The sequence below is a fragment of the Miniopterus natalensis genome, chromosome 7, assembly GCF_054644295.1.
Source record: "Miniopterus natalensis isolate mMinNat1 chromosome 7, mMinNat1.hap1, whole genome shotgun sequence".
Taxonomy (NCBI): domain Eukaryota; kingdom Metazoa; phylum Chordata; class Mammalia; order Chiroptera; family Miniopteridae; genus Miniopterus; species Miniopterus natalensis.
The window spans coordinates 8,074,323-8,100,307 of NC_142087.1; the positions used below are offsets into that span (position 1 = coordinate 8,074,323).

At 54.4% G+C, this 25,985-nt stretch overlaps 1 protein-coding gene across 1 annotated transcript in view; it reads right to left on the reverse strand.

The window, feature by feature from the left end:
• The window catches only part of PLCG1 (phospholipase C gamma 1), a 34,399-nt gene extending 9,495 nt beyond the window's left edge, over positions 1 to 24,904 (reverse strand). Inside the window, exons 1-17 of the mRNA XM_016219358.2 lie at positions 24,663 to 24,904; positions 5,035 to 5,187; positions 4,824 to 4,917; positions 4,635 to 4,682; positions 3,670 to 3,754; positions 3,491 to 3,574; positions 3,232 to 3,266; positions 2,957 to 3,029; positions 2,761 to 2,862; positions 2,410 to 2,528; positions 2,241 to 2,326; positions 2,049 to 2,169; positions 1,192 to 1,360; positions 928 to 1,050; positions 748 to 849; positions 483 to 670; positions 21 to 221 (exon numbers count right to left, since the gene is read on the reverse strand). Coding sequence (XP_016074844.2) covers positions 21 to 221; positions 483 to 670; positions 748 to 849; positions 928 to 1,050; positions 1,192 to 1,360; positions 2,049 to 2,169; positions 2,241 to 2,326; positions 2,410 to 2,528; positions 2,761 to 2,862; positions 2,957 to 3,029; positions 3,232 to 3,266; positions 3,491 to 3,574; positions 3,670 to 3,754; positions 4,635 to 4,682; positions 4,824 to 4,917; positions 5,035 to 5,187; positions 24,663 to 24,879 — 2,000 coding nt within the window. The 5' untranslated portion in view covers positions 24,880 to 24,904. The remainder of the gene's footprint in view (positions 1 to 20; positions 222 to 482; positions 671 to 747; positions 850 to 927; positions 1,051 to 1,191; positions 1,361 to 2,048; positions 2,170 to 2,240; positions 2,327 to 2,409; positions 2,529 to 2,760; positions 2,863 to 2,956; positions 3,030 to 3,231; positions 3,267 to 3,490; positions 3,575 to 3,669; positions 3,755 to 4,634; positions 4,683 to 4,823; positions 4,918 to 5,034; positions 5,188 to 24,662) is intronic.
• Positions 24,905 to 25,985: the final 1,081 nt, after the last annotated feature.

Below are 25,985 nucleotides of genomic sequence, written 5' to 3' on the forward strand. Positions count from 1 at the left end.
ACCCCCAACCCCACCCTCACTCTTTGCTTTCGTGGGCATTGGTCTGCGGGACGGGCTCCGAGAGGCGCATCTCAAATTCGTTGCAGCGCAGGGGCACCTGCTGGTAGTGTGTGATGAGGTCATAGAGTGAATCAAATACGAGGTTGTCTGTCAAGAAGAACTTGGGGGTCCCAGCGTCCTGTCGGGAGTGGATCCGGCAGTGTTGGACTTTCCCGTTCCGCCTGAGGGGAGAGGAAGGCAGTCAGCAGCAGGTCCAAGCCCCAAAAGGGAGCCAAGTCTCAAAGGGGGGCAGGCCTCTTAAGGAGCCCAGGCACAGGGCAGCCCTGCAGGAGGGAGGACCCGCTGACTGGAAAAGTGTGTGCGCGCATGTGGGCGTGATGAAATCGTGTTTCACCTGAAAGCCTGGAATGAAAGACAAACTGGACCATAGCTATCTCTGGGTGGTGCTGCACCCATGTGCACCAGCGCAGGGAATGGGTTACCAGAAAGAGAGGGTGTAGTCGCCCACGAAGGTCTCGCTCTCGCGTACTAGAAAGGAGCCATCGGGGGCCCCAGTCTCAGTGCAGTAGTCGGTCAGCAGGCGCTCAGCGATGTGCCGCCCATCCCGTCCTGCCCCGAGCTTCCCGTGGAACCATTTCTCATTGGAGTGCAGCTCTGTGCTGCCACTGGCCTGCACGGGGAGGACAACAGCAAAGACACTTAATGACTGAGCCCAGCCCAGCCCCCAGCCCTGGGCTGGCCCCTCACCTCCTTGGGCTCTTCCTCATCCTCATTGCCCTGGTCACTGCTGGTCTCCTCGGAATAGTAGATCTTGCTGCTGGTCAGAACGAAGTAATGAGGATACCACTCCTGGAAGAGACCAAAGCAGGGCTGTGACAGGGTCCTCCCACCACCTGTCGCCCCTGCCCAGCCCGGCCCGGCCCTCACATGGTTCACGGGGTCCTCCAGGTAGAGAATGCCATTCTTGATGGAGTTGCTGATGTCGTTCTCAGAGTACATCACAGATGTAGGCACCTCCTCATAGGCACTGCCTTCAGCCAGCTTCTTGTGCTGAGGGGGACAGGCCAGGACATGGCAGTGCCAGCCCAAATCCCAGAGCCCCACCTCCTCACTCAGGCCCAGACCAGCAACTGGAGCGATGGCCACAGAGAGGTGCTGGGCAGGGGGGCCCCACCAGCCCATCACCCCTACCTTAATAAGGATCTTCCTCTTGAGCTGGTTGGGTGAAGGGAGCCCATCGGCGGCAATGTCCACGGGCTTGGTGAGGAGTGTGTCCCCGAGCACCTTCTTGAAGTACTGGGCCATGTTCCTCTGCTGCGCAATGCTGCAGTGGTCCTCAATGGACAGGATGACCGGATACCTGCAGAGTAGGGGACCAGTATGGAGAAACAGACCCTACCATTCTGTAGGGTCAAGGTTCAGTCCATACAGCCTTCACAGGGGAAGGAGTGGGGAGCCAAGGGCCTGGTCCCGTCGACAGGGAGCTCTCTCAGGAGGCGGGCCCTGGGCACTGGAAGGGTGGAGGGGTGCTGCAGGGGCACCTATGGGACTGCTGCGGATATGAGTCCCCAGAGTTCGTCCTATGGTGGAGTCCACCCCAGCATGCAAGAGAGACATCCCACACCAAAGAGGCAGGAGAGGCTAGTGACCTGGTCACTGCTGATCTCTCAGAGCCCATCCCACAGTAACCACAGGTGAGGGTGAGTAGCAGTTGCAGAATGAGACACGGGACAAAGACAATTTTCTGGGCTGTGATGGGAAAAGTTGGCAAGACAATGGCCTAAAGATGTCAGGGTTAAGGGAGCATCTTTTACGGATGGGAAGAGCTTGACTGTTACCACAAGCTGAAGAGGAGGACCCACAAAGGGGAGGACAAGGGTGAAGGAACAGGGAGTCCCGTGGACAGCAATGGCTCAGGCAAGCAGCAGAAGGGGGATGAAGATGAAAGGCAGGCGGAATGGGGACAGGGCGTTTGAGGGGACCCTCTGCCTTCAGTCATAGGAGAGAGCTGGAGCTAAGCTAACCCTGGGTCCCCACCCCCCACTCACTCTGAGGCCACAAAGGCATGCTCCTTGATGGTGTGCAGTACATCTGAAAACTTGATCTTGGTGGTAAGGGTGTGTCCATGGTAAATGACTGGCATCCCGTCCGGGCCATCCCAGCAGTCCACTGGGGAGCAACATGAGTAGTCAAGCAGGCAGGCCTGCCCTCCTCCTCCCCCAGCCCCGGCCCCAACGCACACTCAATGCAGCGACAGCCCATGCGTAGGCAGCGAGCGTAGGCTTCCAGGGAAGACTCGCTGGAGAACTGGTCCCCGGTCAGGTACCTGGAGGGGAAGGCAAGGCAGGGTGGTCAGGAGAGTCTCTCCCTCCCCGGGTCAGGCTGGGTGGGGCCGAGGGCGCCGCTCACGTGTTATGCGAGGAGGAGATCCAGTAGTGGGAGAGAGGGTTGTTCATGGTGTCCGGGCACACTGCATCCAGCTGCGAGTTCCACACGCTGTTCTCTTTGGAGAACAGGAAGGTGACAAACTGTCCAGGAACACATGGGGAAAGGAAGAGAAACTGAGCCCCCTGCCCTACCCTATGGGCATGGGGTTGGTGGGAAGGAGAGAGGGTGCTCAGTCTCAAATGGGGTGGGCACAATAGACAGTTAGGGGAGCAAGGTGGCATCCCTAAGGCAAACTGGCTCCTGGAGACCTGGCAGGGTTCTGATTAGCCGCACCTATTTTCTCTGACAGAATATGTGAAAGGCAGGTCTCACCTCGTCCAGGAAGAAGTATGGCTCCTCGATCTCTCGCAAGGGGTCTCGGAGGAAGTCGAGCATGAACTCCTGCACCTGGAGCCGGTCCACAGCCCACAGCTCCTGATTGGGGTGGGGGCGCATGAGAGGCTCCAATCAGTGATAAGCCCAGCCTCCCTCAGCCAAGAACCCTGGCCCAGTCCCAGCCCAGCCATACCCCCTGGTACTCGAGGAGGAACTGCTGGAACTCCGGAAGGGACACTCTGCAGAGCTCCGGCCGCTCCCCCGCCCTGTAGGAGAGAAGGGAAATGCCTGGCGGCCAGCTGGCTCGCATGGTCCACAGACAATAAGGGGTCCCTTGGAAGGCAGAGCCCAGCTCCTAGCCAGCACAGATGCCCAGAATGATCCAGCATGGCTCACCCCCTCCCACTGCCTCCCGCCTACATACGGAATCACCCAGGGAGAACCCCACCTCCCCACTTCACACCAAACCTCAGGGTGCTGGCTTCCAAGAAGGGAAGGTCCATCTGCAGGAAACAGAACCTGGTCAGAGCGAGAGCCCTGGGAGGTCATGTGGGAAAAGGGCTCTTAGAAAGAAAGGCTGAGATAACAGATGGGGGTAGGCCTCAAGAGGAGAAGAGCTGGAGAAATGGCACCCAAAAGCCCCCAAGCAGGGAAGCAGGGCTCAGGCAAACAGGGCTGGGGCAGGGAACAGGGGCAAGGGCCATGGGAAGGCAGGTGGCTCATGCACCGTCTTCTGGGCGCTGTACATGAGGCTGCGGTACAGTTGAGCAAACTGCCCGTAGGTGATGTCGCTACTGCGCTGCTCCAAGTCCTGCAAGGTTATATACCACAGGGCTCTGGTCAGCCCCACCAGTCAGGGGCTCCCAGCCTCCCTCACCACCCGCAGACAGCCTAGGAGGCCCTTACCGTCAGCCGCTCTCGGAGGAAGCGCATGTTGGGGACCCGGTAGTTGACCTGGGACAGCATATTCTTCAGGTCCTTGGCTGATATACTAAGGAAACATGAAGATCTCCAGTGGCCTCACCCAACCTCTCATGACCTCTGACCTGTGGCTGAGACTACCTGGGACTAGACAGATAAACAACACTACTCTGGGACTTGAAGTCCTGAGGGTGAGGCTGTATCAGAGCCCTTTCTCTGAGCCTCAGTTTCCTCATCTGAGAAAACAAAAACCCAGGGTTCTGGCAAGAAAGGAGTGACCAGACTCAGTAAAGTGGGTCAGGCATGGGGTAGGGGAGCCCATCTTCAGGCCCCCTTCCCACCAGCACTGCTCCAACCTGTACCTCTGGCCCCTCAGTTCTATAGCTGGCCCATTTGGACATAGGGAGGCTGCCGGCTGCTGCATGTACAGCTCATGCAGGGCTCACCCTCAACTGCTTATGAGGCCCTGGACTCTCCACTAGCAGCAAGCAGTCCTGTGAAAGTGTCAAGTCATGTCATGCCTCTCTTCCAAACCCTCCCTGGTTTCCCATCTCTCTCACAGAAACAGTCATGACCTGGTCTTTGTTCCCTCTCTCTCCTTGGCCCCTCTGGCTATCACACTACGGCCTCAGCTACCTGAACTTCAAGGTACCCACTGCATACACTGCAAGCCACCTGACCTCTTTGCAGGATGCCCAGAGCAAGCTCTGTTCTTCCTGTCTCTGCCTACAGTGGCAGGGCACCGCTTCTTGTCCCTAGCCTCTCTTGCCAGCTTGCACTATAGCTACCAGAGAACTTTCTGCAGGAAGCTACTTTTGCCAGAACCACCTGCCACCGTGAGGCAGGTTCCATGGATCCTCTGGTTCTCCAGGCAGCTGCCCTCAGGCATGGCTACTGTAACGGGTGCCCTAGCTCAACCTGCTGGGCTAGAGCCACAGCTCAGGACCTACCGATCCTCACGATTCCGATCCACCGAGTAGAACTGCTTCCGCAGCCACCTAGAGGGAGAAGTCTGCAGTGAGGGCCACTTCTCCAGCCAGGGCCAGTCCTGGGAGGAGATCATCAGGCAGTGTCCCTGCCCCTGCTCCCTAGATCCCAATGCCCCCAACCCTAACCACAGGGTCAGGAGTCGTTCTTACCTCTCAATCTGCAGGGGTGTGGCTGCCTGCAATGTATCCTCCATCAGCCAAGTCAAGCCCTTGATCCACATGTTCACTTCATCCTCAGATGTAGCTGTGAGGGATGAACAGCTGAGCTGAGGACACATCTCCCGCTGAGCCAGAGACCAGGGGACATTCCCCTTAACTACTCTCCTGCCTCCTCTAGCCCCTTGACTCCCACGACTCCCACCTTGCAGACTCAGGGTCTTCAGGCGGAATTCCATCCCATACAGGATGACAAAGCAGTGTGACTGGTCTGGTCGGAAAGCAGGGTCCTCTTGGTAGCGATCAAAGTCCCGAGAGGTCTTCCCTGGGCGGATCTCCTTGATTTCTCGAATGTCAACTAGCAAGGTAGAGAAGAGGCCAAGGTTAGGCTGGGGTCTCTGAGATTCAGCACTGAAACTAGGGCAACCTGGTTTCCTCACTTATTACTACACTCTCCCTCGGGGAGGGACCACAGAGAGAGATGCCCCTTGAGGGGCAGAGAGCGAAGACCCTCACAGTCCCACTGGGTGACAAGAGAGAGCTAGGCTGAGCCTGAACATAGACCGCTGCTCAAAGCTGAGAGGTCCGAGCGACCTGTCTGGGAGAACAGGGAGCTCAGTCCCGTGTACCTTTCCCTCACTGAGAGAGAATACAGCAGGTTACTCTGACCTGAAAAACAGCTGGACTCTTAAAAGAGAAACAGAGCCCCCAGCCTGTCCTATGAGGACCACTTCCTGACATGAAGTACACAAACCAAGTCGCACAGTCCCTAGAGGGTGGGGCTGGACAGGATCAGGTCCAAAGAACTGGTGCACCCCTGAATGGCCCACCCCCTGAAGTCACTCACAAGCAAGTCTCAGCAAGAGGCCTTGTCCCATAAGGCAGCGGCTGTCCATGGGATGTTTCCTATCCTGGCTATCAAAGGCCTGTATATGCCCCCTGCCCCGACTCGGCACAAATGGGGAGCACACAGGTCTGAATGGCACATACTTGCCTCAACTGCTAACTCCAGAAATGACGCTAAGTGACTCATTTAACTTTCCAGAGTCTCAGTTTTACCATCTATAAAGCAAAGCGCTAAAATGAACTTCCCTAGAATGCAGGGTGGCAAAGAAATCATGCCTGGGCTCTGGCTCAGGTCACATTAGCTGTGCGACCTCAGCAAGAGTGACAACTGCTCTGACCCCACTGCTTCTTTGTCTGGGAACACAGGTAACCAATAGCAGCATCATGAGGATGTTGGTAACATCAAAAGTCCTAAGAGCCAAAGTGCCCAGCCCTGTAGGCAGTGTGGCAGGAGCTCATCCAGTGCCCACTCCTTCACCAAAGTCAGCTCAGGCACACAGGTTCTGATCCCAGATCCGCAGAAGGCTGTCCTGGCCACACACCCATTCTCCCCCAGTGTTAGCTGGAACCCTGGACAGAAAGCAGACTTTCTACGCCAGATAAAGAGACTTAGGGAGGATCAGAACAATGGAAGAAGCCTGGCTTAGCCATGAGAGACAACTCTAGCTGAGCACTCCCTTAGATCTGAGCCTCTTTCCAAATGCTCTCAGCCCCGATTGGCCCGGAAGATGTGGAGCCAGGAGCTGTGCCAGCATGCTGCCTGGCCTCCGCCCCAGGAGCCCTCCCAGCCCAAATTGCACACCATCCTGGCTGGAATGTCCCAAGGGGTCAAAGCCCCAGGCTCTCTCCCTGTCTCTCTAGCCACAGCTGGGGCCCATCCATCCCACCTTGAAGAGTGTAACAAGGCTTCTGGCCCCAACCCCAGTTGCCCCTCCACACATTACTGGTTCTACCGGGCCTGCTCCATGCCCTCAGCAAACCCCTTGGGCCTGGTTCCCCAGCTGCAAGTCCTGACTTTCCTGCCAGCTTCTCTGCCTCCAATTCTCAGCAATAAGCCATTCCCTCCTGAGTCTTCGGAATCTTTACAGATTGTTCTGGTCCCTCTCCCCAGGTTGCTAAGGAGAACATGCTTCTTTTCTGGCCTTCAAGGCCCTTTGCGATGGGGCTCAGTGATTTACCCTCTAGCTTCTGTCCTCCCATCTTCTCTACTCCATCCAAACTATGCTCGACCAATGGCAAGAACAGCCAGCACCTTCCTGTCCCCCATTTCATCTTGGTTCCCAGCGAGGGACTGTCTACCTCCCCAACTCCAATTCGGCCAAGACCCAACTTGGAAACACCCTCCTGCAGTGGTCAAACCCTTGATCCCAGGTGATACTACGCATATACACACCTCATCTCCCCCTAGGCCAGGCAATGCTTGCTCAATGGCCTAGTGAACAAATGAAAAAGACAGTCACAGAGGTTGGGGGAGGGACAACAAAATGGGAGTGGTTTTTAAAAACGAGTTATACTCAGGTAGAAAGGGGGAAAATTGAGTCACAAAGACCCAGCCCAGAAAGACAGAGTTTCCAGGGATGGAAGGCAGAACTGAACAAGGGAAATGCCCAGATGAGAAACTGCAAAACCACCACAAAATCTGCCCTTTGAAACAGAAACCAGCATGCTTTTCCGGTGCAAAGCTGTTGTCATCCCACCACATCTCTGACTGAGGCACACAACCTCACACACACAAATGCATGTAGGCCAAGGTCTGCGTGGTGCATTGCCTGGGCCATTCCTCTCAGTCCCTCCCTCCAGTCATTAGAGGCAGTCACAATATGGCAGCTGGGGAGTCAGTAAGAAGCCTGCTGCTGGGCCACATGCAGCCACCCCACGTGTGCACACGCACATGTGTGCAACACACAGACAGCAGCCTTGGGTAAACCCCTGCCATGCCCTGTGCTCCTGGGCTCACTTCCATGGAGAGCAGGCTGGAGGCAGAACAGGTTCCCACCCAAGACAGGTAGGCAGAGAGCAGCTCCAGGCCAGGTGTCGAAGTCTCCCAAGTTCCTGCTGGCCACCTCTGGTCCCTCGCACTTCCCTCATAAGGAGGTGCTAGCCTGGCCCTGATGTCCTCCAATGCCATCAAGCCAGCAGCAGGCTGAAAGGACACAACACCAGGGTGAGACACCCTTCCAGGTTAAAAGCCACATCCTGTGCAACCTTGTACCCCCCCATCCTCCTGCCTCCAAGAACAAATAGAACTGGGTCCCCTTTCCTGAGAGAGCCAGGCCTGGTCCCCCAGAGACTGTCATCATGCAGAGGAGACTCCCTGGTTTGGGCACGGCCTTGGCCCTAGTTTAGGGGGACGGGGAGCTGGGCCACCCCAGCATAGTCTGGGTCAAACTTGCAGTGGGATAGGAAAGGCAGGAAGACAAGAGCCTCCCAGTGGATGGGAGGGGAACTGCTTAGAGGAGGAGAGCAGCAGCACCCTATTCCCAGAGACCCATAACCCAGCACTCACCCCACTGAGAACCACGGAGAACAATGCTCAAAGGAACATCAGGGAAAAGAAAAGCCAAAGGCACTGAGAGGTCCCCACTAGGCTGAAGAGGGGAGAGAGACAGGCATCTCTCTGAGGACAAGGGCTCTGAGTTCAGATCAGTGCATGAAGACATGCTCCAGGCCAGACGCCACTTCCTGAGTCTGCAGCAGCCACAGCACCCCACCCGCACATACACCAACAGTCTGAGGCATGTGCACCCCAACACCTCGCATAGGGTGGGGTACCAGAATGGGAGACTAACAGATCTGAAATCACAAAGACCAAGTTTCAAATCCTATTTCCAAGCCCACAGCTTGGGCCTTTGGCAAGTCCGCTCTCCTCTCTTGTAGAACATGGATAAAGGGAAGGCTACAGTGGGGATGGGCATGCCAAAAACCCTTCACATGCAGACAGACTACTACACCAAGAGCAACATGGTATAGTCAGTCTTAATCTGCCCCGACTGCCCCAACCTTGGGTTGGTTTTTTTTGTTTTAGTCTTTATGTAGAAGAAAGTGGCTCACAGCCTGGCAGCAGGGGCTCTAAGCACTGAGGCTGAATGCCACGAGACTGAATTTGCTTGACGATCAGGCAGGGAGATGTTCCTTTCTCTCCTCTCTTGGCCCAGGGATAGGCTCCTTGACTGAGACCATAGAGGCTAGAGACCAGCAGTTACTCAAAGCTGAGTGCCCGGGTCATGCAGACCAGAAGAGCAATTCTCTTCTGCATATACGAGTAATGGCAGTCACTTTCTCTTTTAAGACCCTCCAGTTCTTGGGGCCACAGAACTGACCCCAAGCACTCTGGGAGCTATACAGCTAGACAGCAACAAAGGGCATTGCTGCTCAGGGCCAGCTTAGAACTTTCCTCTGCAGGAGAGCAGGCTTCCACTCCAAGGACAGTACCTGCTGTCCTGGGTAGGGAAGGAGAGGCTGTCATGAAGGGACAAGCTAACTGGCAGGCAGCCAGTCTGGAGCCTGAGTAGGGTAGAGGACAATGAGCACAGAGGACCTGCCTGTGCTAGGCCCCTCTGAAGGTAAGGCTGCTACCTGTCTTGGAATCCTGCTCCCACTCCCAGATATTAGGCTGAGCCATGAGGCCCCCACCAGCCCTGCTCCTGTCCAGGGCATCTAGACAGCCACTGCAGGGATGTGCTGGGGCAGCATTCCTGTTGATGGGGCAGAGTCTCAGGACAACAAGAATCCCAAGGAAGAGAAAGGGGTGGCAAAGGTGGGACACCAAGACTTACAGGGCTCCTCAATGAACATGGCCTGAGAAAGCCAGCCCATCCTGCCCCAGGGGGGTTGAAACATGGCTTTACCCTGACCGTGGTGGGCTCTGGAAGTGGAAAAAGGCATTCCAGAATCACACCCAAGACCCTAAGTTAGACCCAAGCTTCTTGGTCAGGAATTGGTGTCCTAGGGTCCCCTGCCCTCAATGAGGCCACTTTCCAAATGGCCCTACACAGGTGGAGGTCCCCTAAACCTACTGGTGCATTAACCACCCATCAGGCAAGGAAGACATACAAAGAAGAATTGTGAGCAAAAGCACTGGCATGTTGGGCACAAGGCACTATCTCTGAGCCTCTTTCCTCATCTGCAAAATGGGATCAGCACTCTTGGTACCTCCTTCACGGACTGCTGTGAGACGTCAGTGAGATGAAAGACACAAAGTAATCTTACCAGGAAGGGGCCAGAGGACATACTGAAAATTAAAACCCCTAACTGAAGATATGGCCAAGGAAACCACCACCACAAAAAAACAGAAGGAAATGGTACATATCACAGACTTCTGGACATGGAACATGCTTTTAGTGAGATGTTTCTTGAGAATTTTCCCTTTACAAGATAAAGTAATTGTAACTCTGACTTAACTCACTTAAACTACAATAGAAACTGTTCATATAAAAATGCACGTAAATACATTTTGCAACTTAAAAAAATTGCAACTCATAATAAATATGAAAGCTCTTTTTAAAATCTGACAGTTTGACAGGTAAGTGAATATTACTCAGACAGGTCCCTTCTCTCTGGAGGTTGTCAGTACCCCACCTGTGGGAAATAAACCCCCTGCCCAGCCCTGCAGAGGGCACTGGAGGAAAGTGGAGAAAGCTCAGCCCTCCTTAAAAGAATTCAAGTCCAATCAAGGCAACGAGACCGACAAAGCTCAGCCCCACCTTGGCTCCCAGCAGCCCTCCTTCGTACCTGAGCCTGTGCATGTGCCAGAGCCACTGTCTCACCTGACACTCTGGCAGGCCCAAGCCAGCCACACACTCGGTGTCCATGACTATCACACTGTCTAGTGCTTTCTGGTGTCTAGGCCACTGGCCTGTGTGCACCACAAGGAAGAAACCACTTTGGACTCTTCCCTCCATTCCCCAAACCCAGGTCCTAAGTACTCTGCAAACTCAAAATGTTTGAGTTAAACTCCAGAGCTAATTATCTAAGAGGCAGCTAAGACCCCAGGTGCTCAAAGATGGTATGAGGGATGAAGTGGTGTGGAGGGGCAACAAAGCCTGAGGAGCTACACCAAATATGCAAGAGCAGTGGTCAGTGAGGTCTCTGGGGGCAAGAAAAAGGACCAGGCACAGCTGCGGCGGACGTGGCCTCTGGGAACCAGTGCAATCTGGAACAATGGGAGGTCCCTGCACAAAGGTTCCTGCAGCCAGTGGGAACCAAGGGAAGTCAATGGAGCTTTGAGGCAGCAGGAACAGAAGAGGCAGGGCTCCCTGAGCACCACTCGCTGCTTAGCTCTAAGCCAAGGCCACCAGGGAATTCAGAAGAGTGGGTCCCAGGGGTCTGAAGAGGTGTGCACATCTTCCCAGAAATGCTCTCATCAATCACCCTGTCCATGCACAGCCTATGTAAACAGATGGGCCACTCCCAGTACCCCCACTCTTCAAGTCAGCCAACCACTTCCTCACCCTCCAAAGAAGCTACACACCCAGGGCCCAGAGGAGGACAAATGGACCTTAGCCCCCCCCCCCCCCGAGGATGCTAAAATGCAGAAAGGAAGCCTCAAGGGGAAACAACTGCCCTCCAGCCAATTCCTGGCCCTGCACCTCTGCCACTCCTAGCACAAAGGTTCCTTCCTGTACAGCTTCCTTGGGGTAGGGCAGGCACTGCACCCGAGAATCTCCTTCACAGGGAGCCAGAGGCAAAGGGGCTCTGCACTGTAGGACGCCTGTCCCAGGAACATCAGCTTCAATGAGCCTTCACAGCTCTGAGGAAAAGGATGGATGTGGCCAAAGAGGAAGCCCAGACAGAACCTGGGCATGGGTGGGAAAGGAACCTGACGCCGCAGGAGCCAGGTACTTGGGATGGCCACCAGTTTCCTGGATGCTTGCCTACTAAATACTATGGTCTCCAGGAGTGAGAGGTCCCCTTCCCTTCCTACCTTCCAACAGAAACAGGAGCAATTCCCAGCTCCCATCGGAGGAAAGCAAAAGCAGAGGCTGTGGGTAGCCATCTACTTCGATTTTACAAATGAGGATCCAGGCTTGGAGGCCCAGGGTCACAGGGTCATGCAGCAAGCGGAAGGGTATAGCAGCTGCCTTTAAAGCAGATCAGCAGGAGAGAGAGGAACAGAGCCCCTTCCCAGGATGCACACAGGGAGACCTGAACCCTGAAGTCCAAGTATAACCGGGCAGAGGTCAGCATCTGCCCCTGGCTGGAGTTTCGTCAGTCACTATTCCCCAAACACCTGACAGAGAAGAGCTGCCAGGCCTGACTCAGCATCCGGCCCTCTCCCACCTTGATAAACAGGAAAAGGCCATTCAGTCAGCTGGATGGAGGTCTGTGGATCCTTCTGCATGGAACCCTGCACCCCTATGTACTGTTTCAGGCCACAGCTGTAAAGGACCCTCACCAGTACATGATGAGTCCATCTAGAGTCTAGATTCTAGGTGAAGCTTCTCTTTGGAGCAATAAGGAAATGGAGGTTCCACACGGTAATTCATGGCAGAACTGTGACCTTCGTGGCAAGTGGCCCCACAGGAGCTGCCATATCTAAGAAGCAGGCAAGCCCTAGTGAGCCTTCGCACCTTCCAGGCAGGCAGGCCTCTTCTCTAGCATGCTAGATGAAGCCCACCCATTTTGTAGGTGGGGAAAGCATGCCCAGGCCCCAAAGGAAGAAGGGAAAGGAGGCCCCCACCCAGAGAACTCAAAGCTGGGAGAGAGCTGAGCAGTTGTCTATCAGGATTATTCACTCATTCCATCACCCGATCAAACACCTACTCACTCTGTGTCAGGCCCTGGGTTGGGTCCTGGCTAAATGGAAATCAATAAGGCACTGGGGTTCCTGCTCCTGAGAAAGCCCCTGCCTGGTGGAGGAAACAGACGGGGAAGCCGATAACTATGAGGTCGTGCCAAGAGTGGAACAACAGGGAGACACATGTCTCTGGTGCTGAGAGCACAGAGAAAGTGAGTTCTACTTGGAAAGTCAAACTGCTGCGTAGACAGGGCTGGAGGGCTGACCTGCCCATGCCACACAGAGGGAACCACAGACACCAAAGCATCAATGCAGCAGCTTGGTTGTTCGGGTCACAAGGCACCTGTTCAGAGTTCCGTGGAGAGAAGGGAGGGAAGGGGGGCCTATACCGGCCTGCACAGTAAGGGAAAGTTACAGCAAGGGGCTTGTCCCAATTTTTCTGCCCAAGACTAGATGACTCCCCAGGCAGCCCATGGGTCAGCCTCAGGGCCAGGGTCCTGTGCACTTTGACCTCTGCCTCCTCTGCAGGCTGATACTGCCCAAATTCTAGATGGCCTGTCTGCCAGGCCCCCAGCCACAGGAGAGAGGCTGAGGGCCCAGCAGGGCCAGGCCCCAGAGCTATCCAGGATCTCAAAAGGCCCAATGAAATGCCCACCCCAATATATTTAGACCACCTGGAGAACCAAAGTGCTCAGCTTAGTCACCTTTCTATCCTTGTCTTTTCAGAAACTCAGAGCACTCAATGTGGCTGACCACACCTTCCAGCTTGCTGGAAGCTCTGCCCTTGACTGCTCTCTTCCTCACAAGCTCTTCTGGTTTTCCTGCTTCTCCTTAGGCCCAGACCTATCCTCATCACACGCTGGCTTTCATCAAGGCCCAAGCCAAGGTCCTCTCCTCTCCTGATGCTCTCTACCTTCTCCCTAGTCAGTGTCCCCCACACCCACAGCTTTAATTACCTCCTAGTACAGGTAATTCACAAACACAGCTCTATCCTATCATCAACTCTAAGATTCAGACCCTTCCACCTAACTGCCTACTTGCCATCTCCACCTGTTCACCTACCTTAAAGACCATCCCTTGAAACCAAATAGTTTTCTCTCACCAAAACCCTGTTGCCACACCTCTTGGGTCAGCTAACAGCATCATCTCCAAACAGGTACATAAACTAGAAACTTTAGAATCATCCTTAATATCTCCTTTTCTCTCATCCCTGCTCCAATCTAGTGAACAAGTACTACTGGCTTTACTTACTACTCACAACTATACCTACTGAGCACCCAGATGAACGGTAACTGTACTGACGGTCAATACTCTCCACTAGAGCATTGGCTTCTTAAGGGCATGGACCATGCCTGTCAGCTTCAATGCCCCCATGCCCAGCAAGAAATGGGATGAATGAGAAGAAAAATCTGGGGCCTCCCTCCCCCAAGGAAACAATAGGGGCCTCTGACTGGGGCTCTCAGTGATAGAGACTGAAGTGGGGGGACAGCAGAGCCTCCTCATGTGGAGCTCGCTGAGCCCCATGCATTCATTCTCAGCACACATGCATTCATTCCCAGCTGCCCGCCTCTTTGGTTTCCATGTTACCGCAATCACAAGCCCTGCTCCCTCTTAGGAGTAGATGTGGGGCCAGCCCTTAAACCCCAACAGTCAACCCTGAGTAGGAGGTTGGGGATATTCTAAGTAATGATGGGGGTCATCCACAGAGGCCTGCTCGCTAGGAAGTCCTCTCCTGCCACCCCACTAGCCTCTTCCGTTTCAGAGCCGCTTGGCCCAGCTTCTCCTCGGCATCTGGCCATACCACCTTTGGGCCACGTCAGCCCAAGCCAAGCCACTCTCTTTGTCCTCCTTTTGCTTCCTGGGCAGGCGAGGCCCCAGTGCGTGTCTAGACTCTGACCTCATGCAGAGGTGATAGGGAACGCACCCACTCACTGCCTCCTTCCCCAGGAAGCCCAGCTCTGACTATTAGAGATGGCCTCCCCCCTTCCTGATTTGAGCTCCCTAGTTCTACCCTTTTAAGACAGCGTCTGGCCTCACCTCCACTAGCAAGCATCCTAGAATAGCTGCCTCTCCACCTCCCACCACTGCCGGCAGCGCCTCACCCTTCCAGTGTGGGTCAGTCTCAGGCCAGGGACCAGGACAACCTCGAGAGAGCAGGCCAGGTCCCAGATGTTCTGTTCTTACTGGAGGGGATGCTCTCTGTATGTAACTGCTGGCTTCAAGGCCCTGGGAACACCCTGACCAAGTGACATATGCTCCCTTTTCTAATCTCCTTGGTGGATATGCTAAGAGCTCCCAAGAAAAGTCACAGTCCCATTTAGGAACCAACAAATGAACACAGGCACCTTCTACTCAAGTACTGTCGGGGGTGGAGGAAGTGACTAGGGTAGAAAGAACACTGCCTCCAAACAGCTGGACTAGCAGGTGCAGCAAGTGGTCTGCAGAGCCTTAGAGAGACCCATCACTCCCCGACCCTGTCACTGCCCAACCTTCCCAGCTGACCTCCTGCCTCCAAGCAGGCTGAGAAGACTTTCGGTCCTATGGCCAACTCTTCTGCTCCTTTGTAGGGCTAGTGACTCCATGAACACTCTCTGGGCCTGAGGCTACAGTCAATCAATCCCAAGGGGTTAGAATTCCCCCACCACACACCCACACCACCAGAGTCCCAGTGTGGTCAATGCCTTACTCCCCCCACGGGCAAGGCCAAGCCAACGACACTGTGACCTGGGGGCATCCCTTTAAACAACCACTTCCCTCAGAACATTTCAGCTCAGCCACATCCCCAGGTGTCCAAGAAAACAGGAAGCCAATCCCAAAGTGGACGTCCCACCCCAACTGAGTTAGAATTAGATCTCACACAAACAAGTGGTCAAGCTGCTGTGGCCCAACCCCTTACCAGTCTGGTCAGTTGTTTGCTGCCAGGCCCTGAGCTTCGGTCAGACCACCCACTCCTCATCATGCCCACGCCTTGCTCCCCGACCCCTCCCGGTCTTTGCAAAGATCCTCTACTTGGCACTGGTGTGCAGCCAGTAGGAAGGGAGCCCACAGGGGCAAGATGAGCTGCTACAGAGAGGACACTGATTCCGTCTGGACCCCTGGGCTCAGCCCACAGCACTGCAGGCGCAACTGCCTCTTGCCAGCCCTGGGCTTTCACTGTTCCAGATCTAAGCTTCCCAGGATCATGGACTGGGTCACCTCCTTTTCTTGCTTCCTAATCCCAACCAGCCTCCTCTGTGCCAGGCCTGGGTTCAGCAAAGGAGATGCCAATCTTCTGCAAAAGAAGAGCCCCGCCCTGCTTATTCTGCATCCTGAGTCTTGTGAAGCCAGGGCCACCGGCCAACACCGGGAAGGGCCCGGAAGGAAGCAGCAGAGCCTATACACAAAGCCTACATGTGGGCTATAAAAAGGAGCCCTCCCTGCTCCCCCCAGGATGGGCCCAGTTCCTAGGAGGTGACGAGTGGGGAGAGCTCTAGTACTTGTGCCTGGGCACATGGCCACTGCAGCCTCTCAAAGGCTGGCCAAGCACCACCTCAACAGGAATGAGTCTTACAAGGAGAGAGGAAGAACATTAAGAGCTGAGCCAGGAACGCAAGCAGAGGTTCTCTGAGCCCCATCTCCTGGGACCACAGTCTCCTCCAACGCAACTAACTCCACCTTCCCTACTGCCCTTCCTCCCAACCCTAGAGTATTCTGAGACTAGGACTTCTCATGCCTCTTTCCCTCTCCTCTGGGGACTGAGGGTACTCCCCACTCCAAGGTCCCAGCACACCAACAAAGGAGCTCTGGAGAGCTGTGGTCAGAGGTTCTAAGTCTGGGGTGACAACAGGGAGCTGTGGCCACAACAGACTAGGCTCAGGGGCAGCTCAATAGGGGCACGTGTGTTGGGTTGAATGTAGGAAGATGACAGGCAAGGGCACAGCTATAATACCTAAAAGTCTCAACACAAGATACCTATTTCAAAGACCCCAGCCAAAGTATCCTCTTGACCCACACAGGCAGCCACCTCCTCTGCCACAGCAGCACAGAGGCCCTCACCACACCCTGGCCCAGTCACAGAAATTCATTCCTCCCCAGCCTCCATTCTCTGACTCCCTCTCCAGCCTAGTCTACCCAGGTATTCAGGCTCTGCACCAGAGGGCTGATCCAGAGCTACTGGGGAGCTCTCCAGGGACAGTGGAGTGGCTTGTCAGGGACACGCACATGCAGCGAAAGGTGGAAATGAGCCCTGGCTGCTGTCACCCCGAGTGCCGGGGCTGTGTATTATCCCAGCACAACCACACATCTCCTGGCTGACAGAGGCCTCTGGCTTGTTCCTTTCGTAGCACTCCCCAAACCCTGGAATTACTTTTTCTGCCTGGCTGTTTGATCTCTCTGGTTAGGCCTGCCTTAACCTTTACAATCACTACTGGACCCCATGGTGCATGGTGTGTCAGCAAAAGCCAGAGTCTAAAGCCAGGGAAGCACAAGTGGGGTCTAGCCTGTTCAGTGTGCCACAGAGGCCCAAGAAAGCTGGGTTTTTCTCCTCTTTCCCTTTTTTAAGGAAAGAATAGCTATGGTGATACAGAAAGCATGCCAGGCTAGAGACCTACAGCCACTGCAAACAAGTTAGAAGGTGGAGTAATCACGTCCAGTTCAGCATGTCTAACAGAAGCTAGGGCCACAATAAATGTGAGACAAATGCAGGAACACATGGATGAAGGCATGCACGTGAGCTTGTCATCAGGGGATCTGGGCAGGCGTTCCTCAGAGCACCCAGGTTCCCATTCCCCTGGCAGAGGCTCAGGTACAGCTGTCATCGTAAGCCAGAAGAGCAAGGCTCTTCCGTACCCCACCTCAAATCAGCTGCTTCCTCATCCCCTGCAGGAGTGGGAAAGCATCTCTCTGGGGGTGCTGTAGTGGGGTGAAGGCAGCAGAGGCTCTAGATGGAAGCACCGAGTCCAGTGTGTCCAGGGAAGCCGCAGCTGGTCAAACCCAGAGCAGACATCAATTCTGTCCACAATAAAAAAAAAACTCTAGTCCCGTAGAACAGTCCATCTTACTGTCATTTTCTCCAGAGATGGAGAATAAATGAAATATTGTAGTAGGAATCAGAAATGCAAGGCTCTGGGCCCAGCACTGCCATGAACTTGCTGTGTGACCTTACCCATGGCACCTTAGTTTCCTCATCTATGAGAGAGGGCTAATCAGAAGAACTCAAAAAACACAACAGATGAGAAAATGGTCCAGAACACTAATGCACTATTCAAATACCCTATTTTTCTCATGCCCCGGGCCTCTGTGTCCAGACTCAGAGAGGGAACAAAGAAATAAGAGCAGCATTGGTGGCCAAGCTTGCTAATGGAGCTGGAGCTCTGTTACTAAAGAGAGAGTAATGGAAACAAACTCTAATTAAGTGACCAAAAGTGCCAATGCTGTGCTGAGCACTTTCACATAAAATCTTACTCTCACATACGATCTCATTCAACTATGGTTAATACAGCTCTGTGAGGAAGGAATTACTTTTACAGTTGAAGATCAGTTTAAAGTAGCTTGCCCAAGGTCACAGGAAGAGCTGAGACTCGAACCCAAATCTAACTGATTCTAGCCACAAATCTCTGGTCACTGCAGCCCAATTACCAACCACTGCTGGAGGGCACTCCTCACCCTTAGCTCTGCCCAGAGCCTTGTCATCTGTTACCATGCTGCTCTCAAAGATCCCCCCAGGGAAGCACGGGTGCCATGCTTCTCTGAACAAAGCACTCTACAAGAACCAGAACATTCCCCTCCTACCCCATACCCATTTTTCCCAGGACTCTCCTCAAAGTCCTCAGAGACTTCTCCAGTTCTAAGAGAAGGAGTGGAAAAGGGAAAATTCTGTTATCCTCTAATAACAAGCCTTGCAACATTATCCATTTCTGGCCTCCTTGAAGCCATGTCCCAGAGGAAAGGGCACAGAGTGGGAAGAGATACCGTGAGTTAATGGAGACGGTCAGGGACAGTGATGGTAGAGGCACAGGAAGGCCCTATCACACTGAGATGGTGACACTAAAGCAATTCCTGGGAGACAGGGTCTCACACCATGTGCTCAGAGAGCATTTCTATGGGCTGGGCACTTAGAAATAGGCTAATCTTATACCTCCAGATGATACCAAAGCAGCTGCTTCCAGCCAACTGCCCAACCACCCTGCAAACCAGCAGGAGGAAACAACCCCAACAAGAGAGGGCTGCTGAGAGCTTGGAGAAAGAAGATGGTGAGCCTCCTTGTCTCCAGGCTTGGTGGCCAGACACTGGCGCCCTCTACACAGCAGGGGCATTTGCTCCTTTCTGCTAGCAGGTCCTCCTGGGGAACTTCCCCCCTCATCTCCCTCGTCAGAGTTCCCACACATTAAACACTTACGCCTGGCCACACTCGATGTGAAACACTTTACATATATTCTCATCAAATCCTCACAAAAACCTCATGAGATAAATGTAGTTTGTTACTACCGCCCTTTTATAGACGAGGAGCCCAGAGAGGTAAAGTTATATGCTCAAGGTCACAGAACAAGTTGCAGAAAGGAATTTTTTTTTTTTAAATATATCTTTATTGATTTCAGAGAGAGGAAGGGAGAGGGAGAGAGAGAGATAGAAACATCAGTGATGAGAGAGTCATTGATCTGCTGCAGCCCGCAACCAGGGCATGTGCCCTGAACGGGAATCAAACCCTGATCGCCTGGATCCTAGGGTGATGCTCAACCGCTGAGCCACACCCGGCTGGGCGCAGAAAGGATTTTTAACTTAGGCAGTCTGAGTTCAGACCCCAAATGCCAAACTACAGTTGACCCTTGAACAACAGGGCCCCTGCCCTGCCTTGCCCCATGCTGTTGAAAATCTGTGTGTAACTTTTGACTCCCCAGCCATCCCCTCACTATCCATGGGGGTTGAACATTCCAGGACCCCTCGCAGATGCCAAAATCCTCGGATGCTCAGGTACCTTATATAAAATGGCGTAGAACAATGCATACAGCCGGCTCTGAAAACATTATTTTCAATCTGTGGTTGGCTGAATTCACAGATGTGAAACCCAGGACCCAGGGTCACAGAGGAATGATTGCATATATTTTTTAAAAACCCAAATATAAGTGGACCAGAGCAGTTCACAAACCCATGTTGTTCAAGGGTCGTCTGTGCTGTGTTCCACTGCCTAGTTTCCCCAGCCCCAGCCCCAGCCCATCCTTCCACCACCGCTGCATCCCTACCCTAACTCAGCAAAGAGGTCATGGCCTGCTTTATCAGCTGTCTCCTGCAAACTGCAGCAGCATCCTGGTCTCCCTCCTCAACTTCTCCCAGGCAAGCATGAGACAGTCCCACTGTCCACGGGACAGACTATATACATGTAGCCCGTGAGCACAGCAAACAGCAGTCCTCCCTGAGCTGCCCCCATCACCCCAACCTCATGTCTACCATACCTAAAGCATTCCTGACCCTGACATATGACCCCAGGTGCCTCAGCCAGGGCACAGGCAAGTTCCCCAATCACTCAAAGCCTAGTTCACAGGTCACCTCTCCTGGCTCTCCCCTCTCAGCCCCATCTTGCTATGCAGAGCTCTCAGTACAGACCTTTATCATAGTGCGTAACACTCGGGTTATAATTACATGTTCTCGAGTCTGTCTTCTCCAAGGGTCTGGGAGTTCCTCAATGACAAAGACCACGTCTTACTCATCTTTTGAACCCTCAGTGGAAAAATAGGAGGTGCTCAAATAATGCTTATTGAACAAATAAATGCCCCTCATTCCAAAGGGCTACCCAAAACAAGGCTAGTGGCCAAGATCTCTAACTGGTGACTCAAGCCTGTGCACCTGTGTATGCACACACGGTGAAGCTAGAGGTGTTGGGTGTGTGCTCAGCTCCTCCGGCCAGCAGTGCAGCAGGCCCCTTTCCTAGGTTCATAGGAAAGAGAAAGCCCCAGATGGGCAGGGGGGCCTCGCAGGGCTGGTCTGAAACCCACACATCAGGGTAAACCTGGGGTGCTAAGGAAACACTAAGAGGTCTGACTTCCCCTGGAAAAACTACAGTCAGACAGGAAACACACAGGCAGGGATGGTTCGCTCTGGAGATCCGGACACGTGCTCTTACCCCTCTCCCACTGGCAGCAGGCAGCCAGTACAAAGAAAAACCCTGATGACACCTAGCCTGAGCAGGTACCTTGGGCCTAGCTTTCAGTGCAGGCCTCATGGTCTGTTTCCTCACCAGTCTCACAGCCACAGAAGTCAAGCTCCGGACAGCTGTCCCAACATCATCTCTCTGAGCCTGACTTCCTTGTCCAGGCTGTTTGCTTTCTTCTGCCACCCTCCACCCCTTGTCATCAAAGATACTACTCGGAATTGTCACTGCCTATTTTAGTTTCCCTCAGGGCAAGAACCTGTTTTCATTCACTACAAGGGGGCCTAACATCTAGAATAGGTGTGGGGAACCTTTTTTCTCCCAAGAGCCACTGGAAATGTATAACATCATTCATGGGCCATACAAAATTATCAACTTAAAAATTAGCTATGAAAAAAGCTCCTAGATTTATTGAATTTTAAGTCCCGCCTACAGTTGCCTTGGCAGGTCCATACCAACGTCCAGTGGGCCAGACATTACCCACCCCTGATCTAGAAGATCAGCTCCAGAAGAATCAAAGACAAAAGTCTAGGGCTCCAAAATCCCCACAGATGTGCTTGGCTGGCAAGCAGAGCTCTCCATGGAGCCTCCATCTGGGTCACTTGCCCACAATGACCCTTCATTGAACCATCTTGCCCCAGAAGATACCAGAAGGAAAGCATGCAGCCAGAGCCTAGAGAGGGAGAGGCTGTCTGTCACCTAAAGTCTGAGCACAAAGGTTCAGACTCAGAGCAATACAAATCACAGGGACAAGGGCCTGAGGCCCATTTGCAGAACAGCCCTAGGGCTTAGAGTCCCCTTGGGATTGGCCAGCCAGGCACTGCCTAGAGAGCTGGGTCCAGCTGAGGCTGTCCCACAACAGCACACTCACCCATGATGTAATTCACTCCCTGTATTTCCACTCCCTTATCTGTAAAATGGAATGGTACTCCCTAGGGCCTTTGTGAGGATTAGCCAAGAAAACATGGTAAAGTCTCCATAACCTTTAGCAGGAAGTCTGTAACTGCTTTATATTCACTTATGTCAGTATATGCAAAAAAAAGCGCTAAACATCACCCTGGTTTCTGTCATACCACCATGACAACGGGCACCAAAGTACTTCTTTACCCCTTTTGAGACAAACTATCACCCTAGAAACCAGCAGGTGCTAGCCCTACTTCACACGTGGAAAAGTGAGAGGGCACCGCTAGGCCAGAACGAGGTCTTATACGTGAGTGCTGTGTACTTTCCCTGAACCGCAGCACTGCTCCTTTAGGGCCAAGGACACCCGGAGGGTAACAAATGTCTCTCTCTCTCTTTGGCCCAGCTACAGGCACTGCATGGTATCCTGGCAAGGACGGCAGGAAAAGGCCAGACACCTGAGGCACCTGGGCAAGAGGCCAGGTGGCAGGGGACCCAGCTGGCAGTGCAATCTTCCTCAGAGTCTGCAGAGTGGGGCTGCAGGGATCAGAACCCATTAATGAGGTGTACCCAAGAGTGGGCAGAAGTGGGCCAGCTTCAGTAGGGGACTCCATTTAGAAGATCTGAACCCCACACAAGTGTATACTAGCCTTTTTAACCACTCATTCAATTCAGGCCTCCAAAATAAAAGGACCAGGGCCTCTTCTACACCTTTTACTTATGCTCCAGGCCTCTCAAATCCCAGCTAATAAATGAGATCTGGTTGACCTACCCTTGGCAGGCCGGGGTTATCAGGTCCCTCAGCATTCCCGCCTCCATCCCCCAAAGAGCTGAGACATCATGGACTAGATACTTCCCTTTCTACACCTCTTTCTTCTGCTCAGGCCCCAACTTACAAACAAAAAAGTCAGGCATCAGATGTGCAATCTCCATATACTTACTCTACACACTTCTACATGGTAGGTAGGTGGGCAAAAAAATAAAAAACAACAAACAACATTTCTTCCCCTTTTCTGGGTAGTGATCTAAAAAAAAAAAATTTTTTTTTTTTTAAATCCTCACCCGAGGATATGTTTTTGGTTTTTTAAATTGATTTTAGAGAGAAAGGGAAAGAGAGAAATATCAATGCGAGACAAAAACATCAACTGGTTGCTTCCCATATGCACCCTGACTGGAAATCAAACCCACAACCTGGGTATGTGCCCTGCCTGGGAATCGAACCCACCACCTTTTTGGTGCACAGGATGACACTCCCTCGGGCCAGGACTCAGGGCAGTGATCTAGGTGAATGTTTATTCCGTCTGGCCCCCATCCTCCCTCCTTCCTGCACCCTCACCCTCTCCTGCAGCCACATTCTACCTCTGCAACATTCACAGTCCAGGGTCTAGGAGGGCAGTCAAAATCTACTATTGTTATTATTAACAGCTCACATTTATTAAACATTAATGTGCCAGATGCTGTGCTAGATGTTTTACATCAATTTTCTCATTTAATCTTCATAGCAACCATACAGTATATTGTGAATATATTATTACTCCCACTTTACAGATGAGAAAAACTAAGGCTCAGAGAAGATAAGTAACTCACGGGGGGACACACAACTAATACACGGGCTTCAAATCCAACCTTGTTATTGCCTGCTGGTCACATAAATGGTTTGAAATGCAGCCTGTTACCCTGGGAACCTCCAGCTAGTACCAAAAATTCACAGGGAGCACCACAGAATCAAGGAAGGGGCCATGTGCCTGGAGTCTGACACACCTGGGTGATGCTCCCAGGACTCTCTCAACTCTCAGCAATATCTGTCCTTTCTCTACTTTGAAATCCAGTCTCTCAAATCACTAACATTTTCACCCAATGGCTGACAGGGCCAATGGGGACACAGAGGAAGGCAGCTGCCATTTCGAAGTTCAGCAGTTGTATCAGATCTGGTTTGTAGTTGAGGATAGCTTCCTCACCACAAGACCTCCCTTCCTCCCAACCTCCTCACCCACCTACAAGCATATACACCATGCTGAAGGTCTGTAGGACGTTCCCCGAGGGTGTCACTTCCTGACCACCCTACTCCACATGGACCTAGTTCTGATCCAGCTCTAACATTAGTCTGGGGGGGTGAGGGGGTGTCTTGCAGGAAGCAACCCACAGCATGGGGTTGCAGACACATCATCTCTCACACTTGGAGGCGGGGAATGGAGGGCAGAGCTGGGTGCCCATCCGGCCACAGCACAGGCACGCATGCTCTAAGTGCAATAACACTCTGATAGATCTGGGGTTTTTTCAAAGTCCCCCAACTCCCTCTTCCCACTGAGACTTGTGCAAAAGCAGCTGTGCACAGGCCTGAGAGGGCAAAGAGGCAGGAAATCAAGAGTAGCTGCTCCTGGCTCCCTGCAACCACAGGACAGAGGACACAAAGACCCCAAACTGGCTGCCCACTCTTGTAAAGAGTACCCGACTCCAAGGCACTGAGGCTGGCCTTTTTGAAGCCAAGCTTTTAAGAACGTGCTTTCAAGGGCAAGCTCTTTACCAAGACCCCCCGCCCTGGCTTTGGGTGTCTGCCCACCCACACAGACCTCCAAAATTCAGTTTCAGAACAAAAGCAGCAGTGGGGAAAAGTAACCACTGCCTTCTCTTAGGCTTTTCCAAACCAAACAGGACCACCTTACTCCTCCTCCCAGGAGGGAGATGAGTAGGCTGGCTCTGTTCCAAAACCAGCCCTACCCCTACATCTGGCTAAGTTCTACTGAGAGAACCCCAAGGTTCCTTTGCAAATAACAGACCAGCCTGGGGGCCCAAAAGAGTTTCACCAAGACTGCTCTTTTTGGAGAAAGGGTGGTGAGTGGCGACCGTCTTTGTCTGGCCCCAAGTTCAGGAACTGGGTGGGGGCACTGCCTTGGCTCCCTTCCCCTCCATGAACACGACCATACCCGGTGTGGGGGGGACCCGATGCCTACTCCCCTGATCTCCAACTCGCTAGGAGTTTTAGGCCTCTGGACAAAGTGCTAGAACGCTCCCCCTGGTTGGGGTAAGGGGTGTCCTGTCAGGTGACTGAGGACCCGGACGCCCCCCACCAAGGGTGACCGCCGGGGCGGGGGCGGGGCCCGGAGGGTGTGGGGAAGGCCGTAAAGTTTGCCTAAGTCGCTCCGGTGGCGGGCCGGGGCGCGGGGCAGCCGGGCACGAATCCCCGGACCCCCTGCGCGCACAGCAGGCCCTGGGCAGGGGGCACACTTACTGGCCCCCTCGATCTTGTCGGCGCCGCGGCTCCACGTGATCTGCCGAGTCTCCAACTTGACCTGGAAGGTCTTCCGCTCGGGCCGCTGCGACTTCTTGGAGTAGAACAAAGTCATGACGGTGCCCACCTCGAGGCTGCGGCAGAGGTGCAGCACCTCGGCGTCGGAGGGCGCGCCAGGCCCGCAGCCATTGGCGCAGGGGGACGCGGCGCCCGCCATGGCTTCGGAGCTGGGGGCGGCAGCAGCGGCGGCGGCGCGGACTCGGCCCCGGAGAGGAGGCGGAGGCGGAGGCGGCGGCCGCGGGGGCTGAGGCGGCCGGCGAGTGGGCCCGGGCGGCAGCTCCTGCGGGCGGAGACGGGGCGGGGCCTGAGCGGAGGGCGGGGCGCAGCCGCCCCGCCCCTGCCCGCGCGCCGGGAACAAAGACGCCTGCGAGCCCGTGGGGAGGACCCCCGCCCGCCGCCCGGCGCGCCTGCGCCCCGCGACCCCCGGCCAGGCCCCGGGCGGGGGCGCAGAGCGAAATGGCGGCGGAGTGCGCGCGCCTCTCGCGGTCAAGTCCTCGGTCCTCCGTCCCGCAGAGCTTCCTCACACGGTCCCGGACACAGCTGGGCGGCCACGGCCGATCTCGTCACGCGCGGCAGCCCCGCGCCGGCCCGGCAGTCAGTCGCGCAGGCGGCCGCCTAGCCCACTGTCCCGCACAGGCCCAGCCGCCGCCGCTTCCTCACCCCCACTCCTCGAGCGCCGCCCGCGCAGCAACCGGAAAGAGAGGTGAGGGCGCCGAGCGCCCCCCGGGCCCGCAAACCAAACCTAGTGAGCTGGGCGGGCTGCCCGGCGGAGGGAGCCAGGCCGGGCCGCCTCACCCCAGCGGCTGCGGGTCTTCTGCGCGCCTTCTCCGGAGGGGGGGTGGTGGGGCGGGGCCGCCTGCGGATTGGCCGCCGGGCTCTGATGGACAACAGGCTTGTCCCGCCCCTCCTTTCTGGCCGCGCAGGGCTGGCCCGCAGGCCGCAGACCCACGCCTGTCCCGCCCCTGTGGCCAGGGTGGCCTTTGAGGGCCCGGACCTTTGGAGAAGCACCCCGTAGGCCTGAGCATCCCCTACAGGAACTTTAGACCCGCGGCCCCAGTGGCCTGCGTCTCTGGCCTTCGCGTAAACCAGCGCCGCCGCATCTCACTCAGCGTCCACGCGGTAGGACATTGTACAGGTCCTACTTTAAGGCGCTGCTCCTGCAAATGCTCTTCTGAGCTTTGGTTTTCCCGGCCTGACTCCCCTTGTTTTCCTCCTCTCTCTGGCGGCTGCCTTTCGACCTTAGAAGCTTTCTCTGGGCTGAGT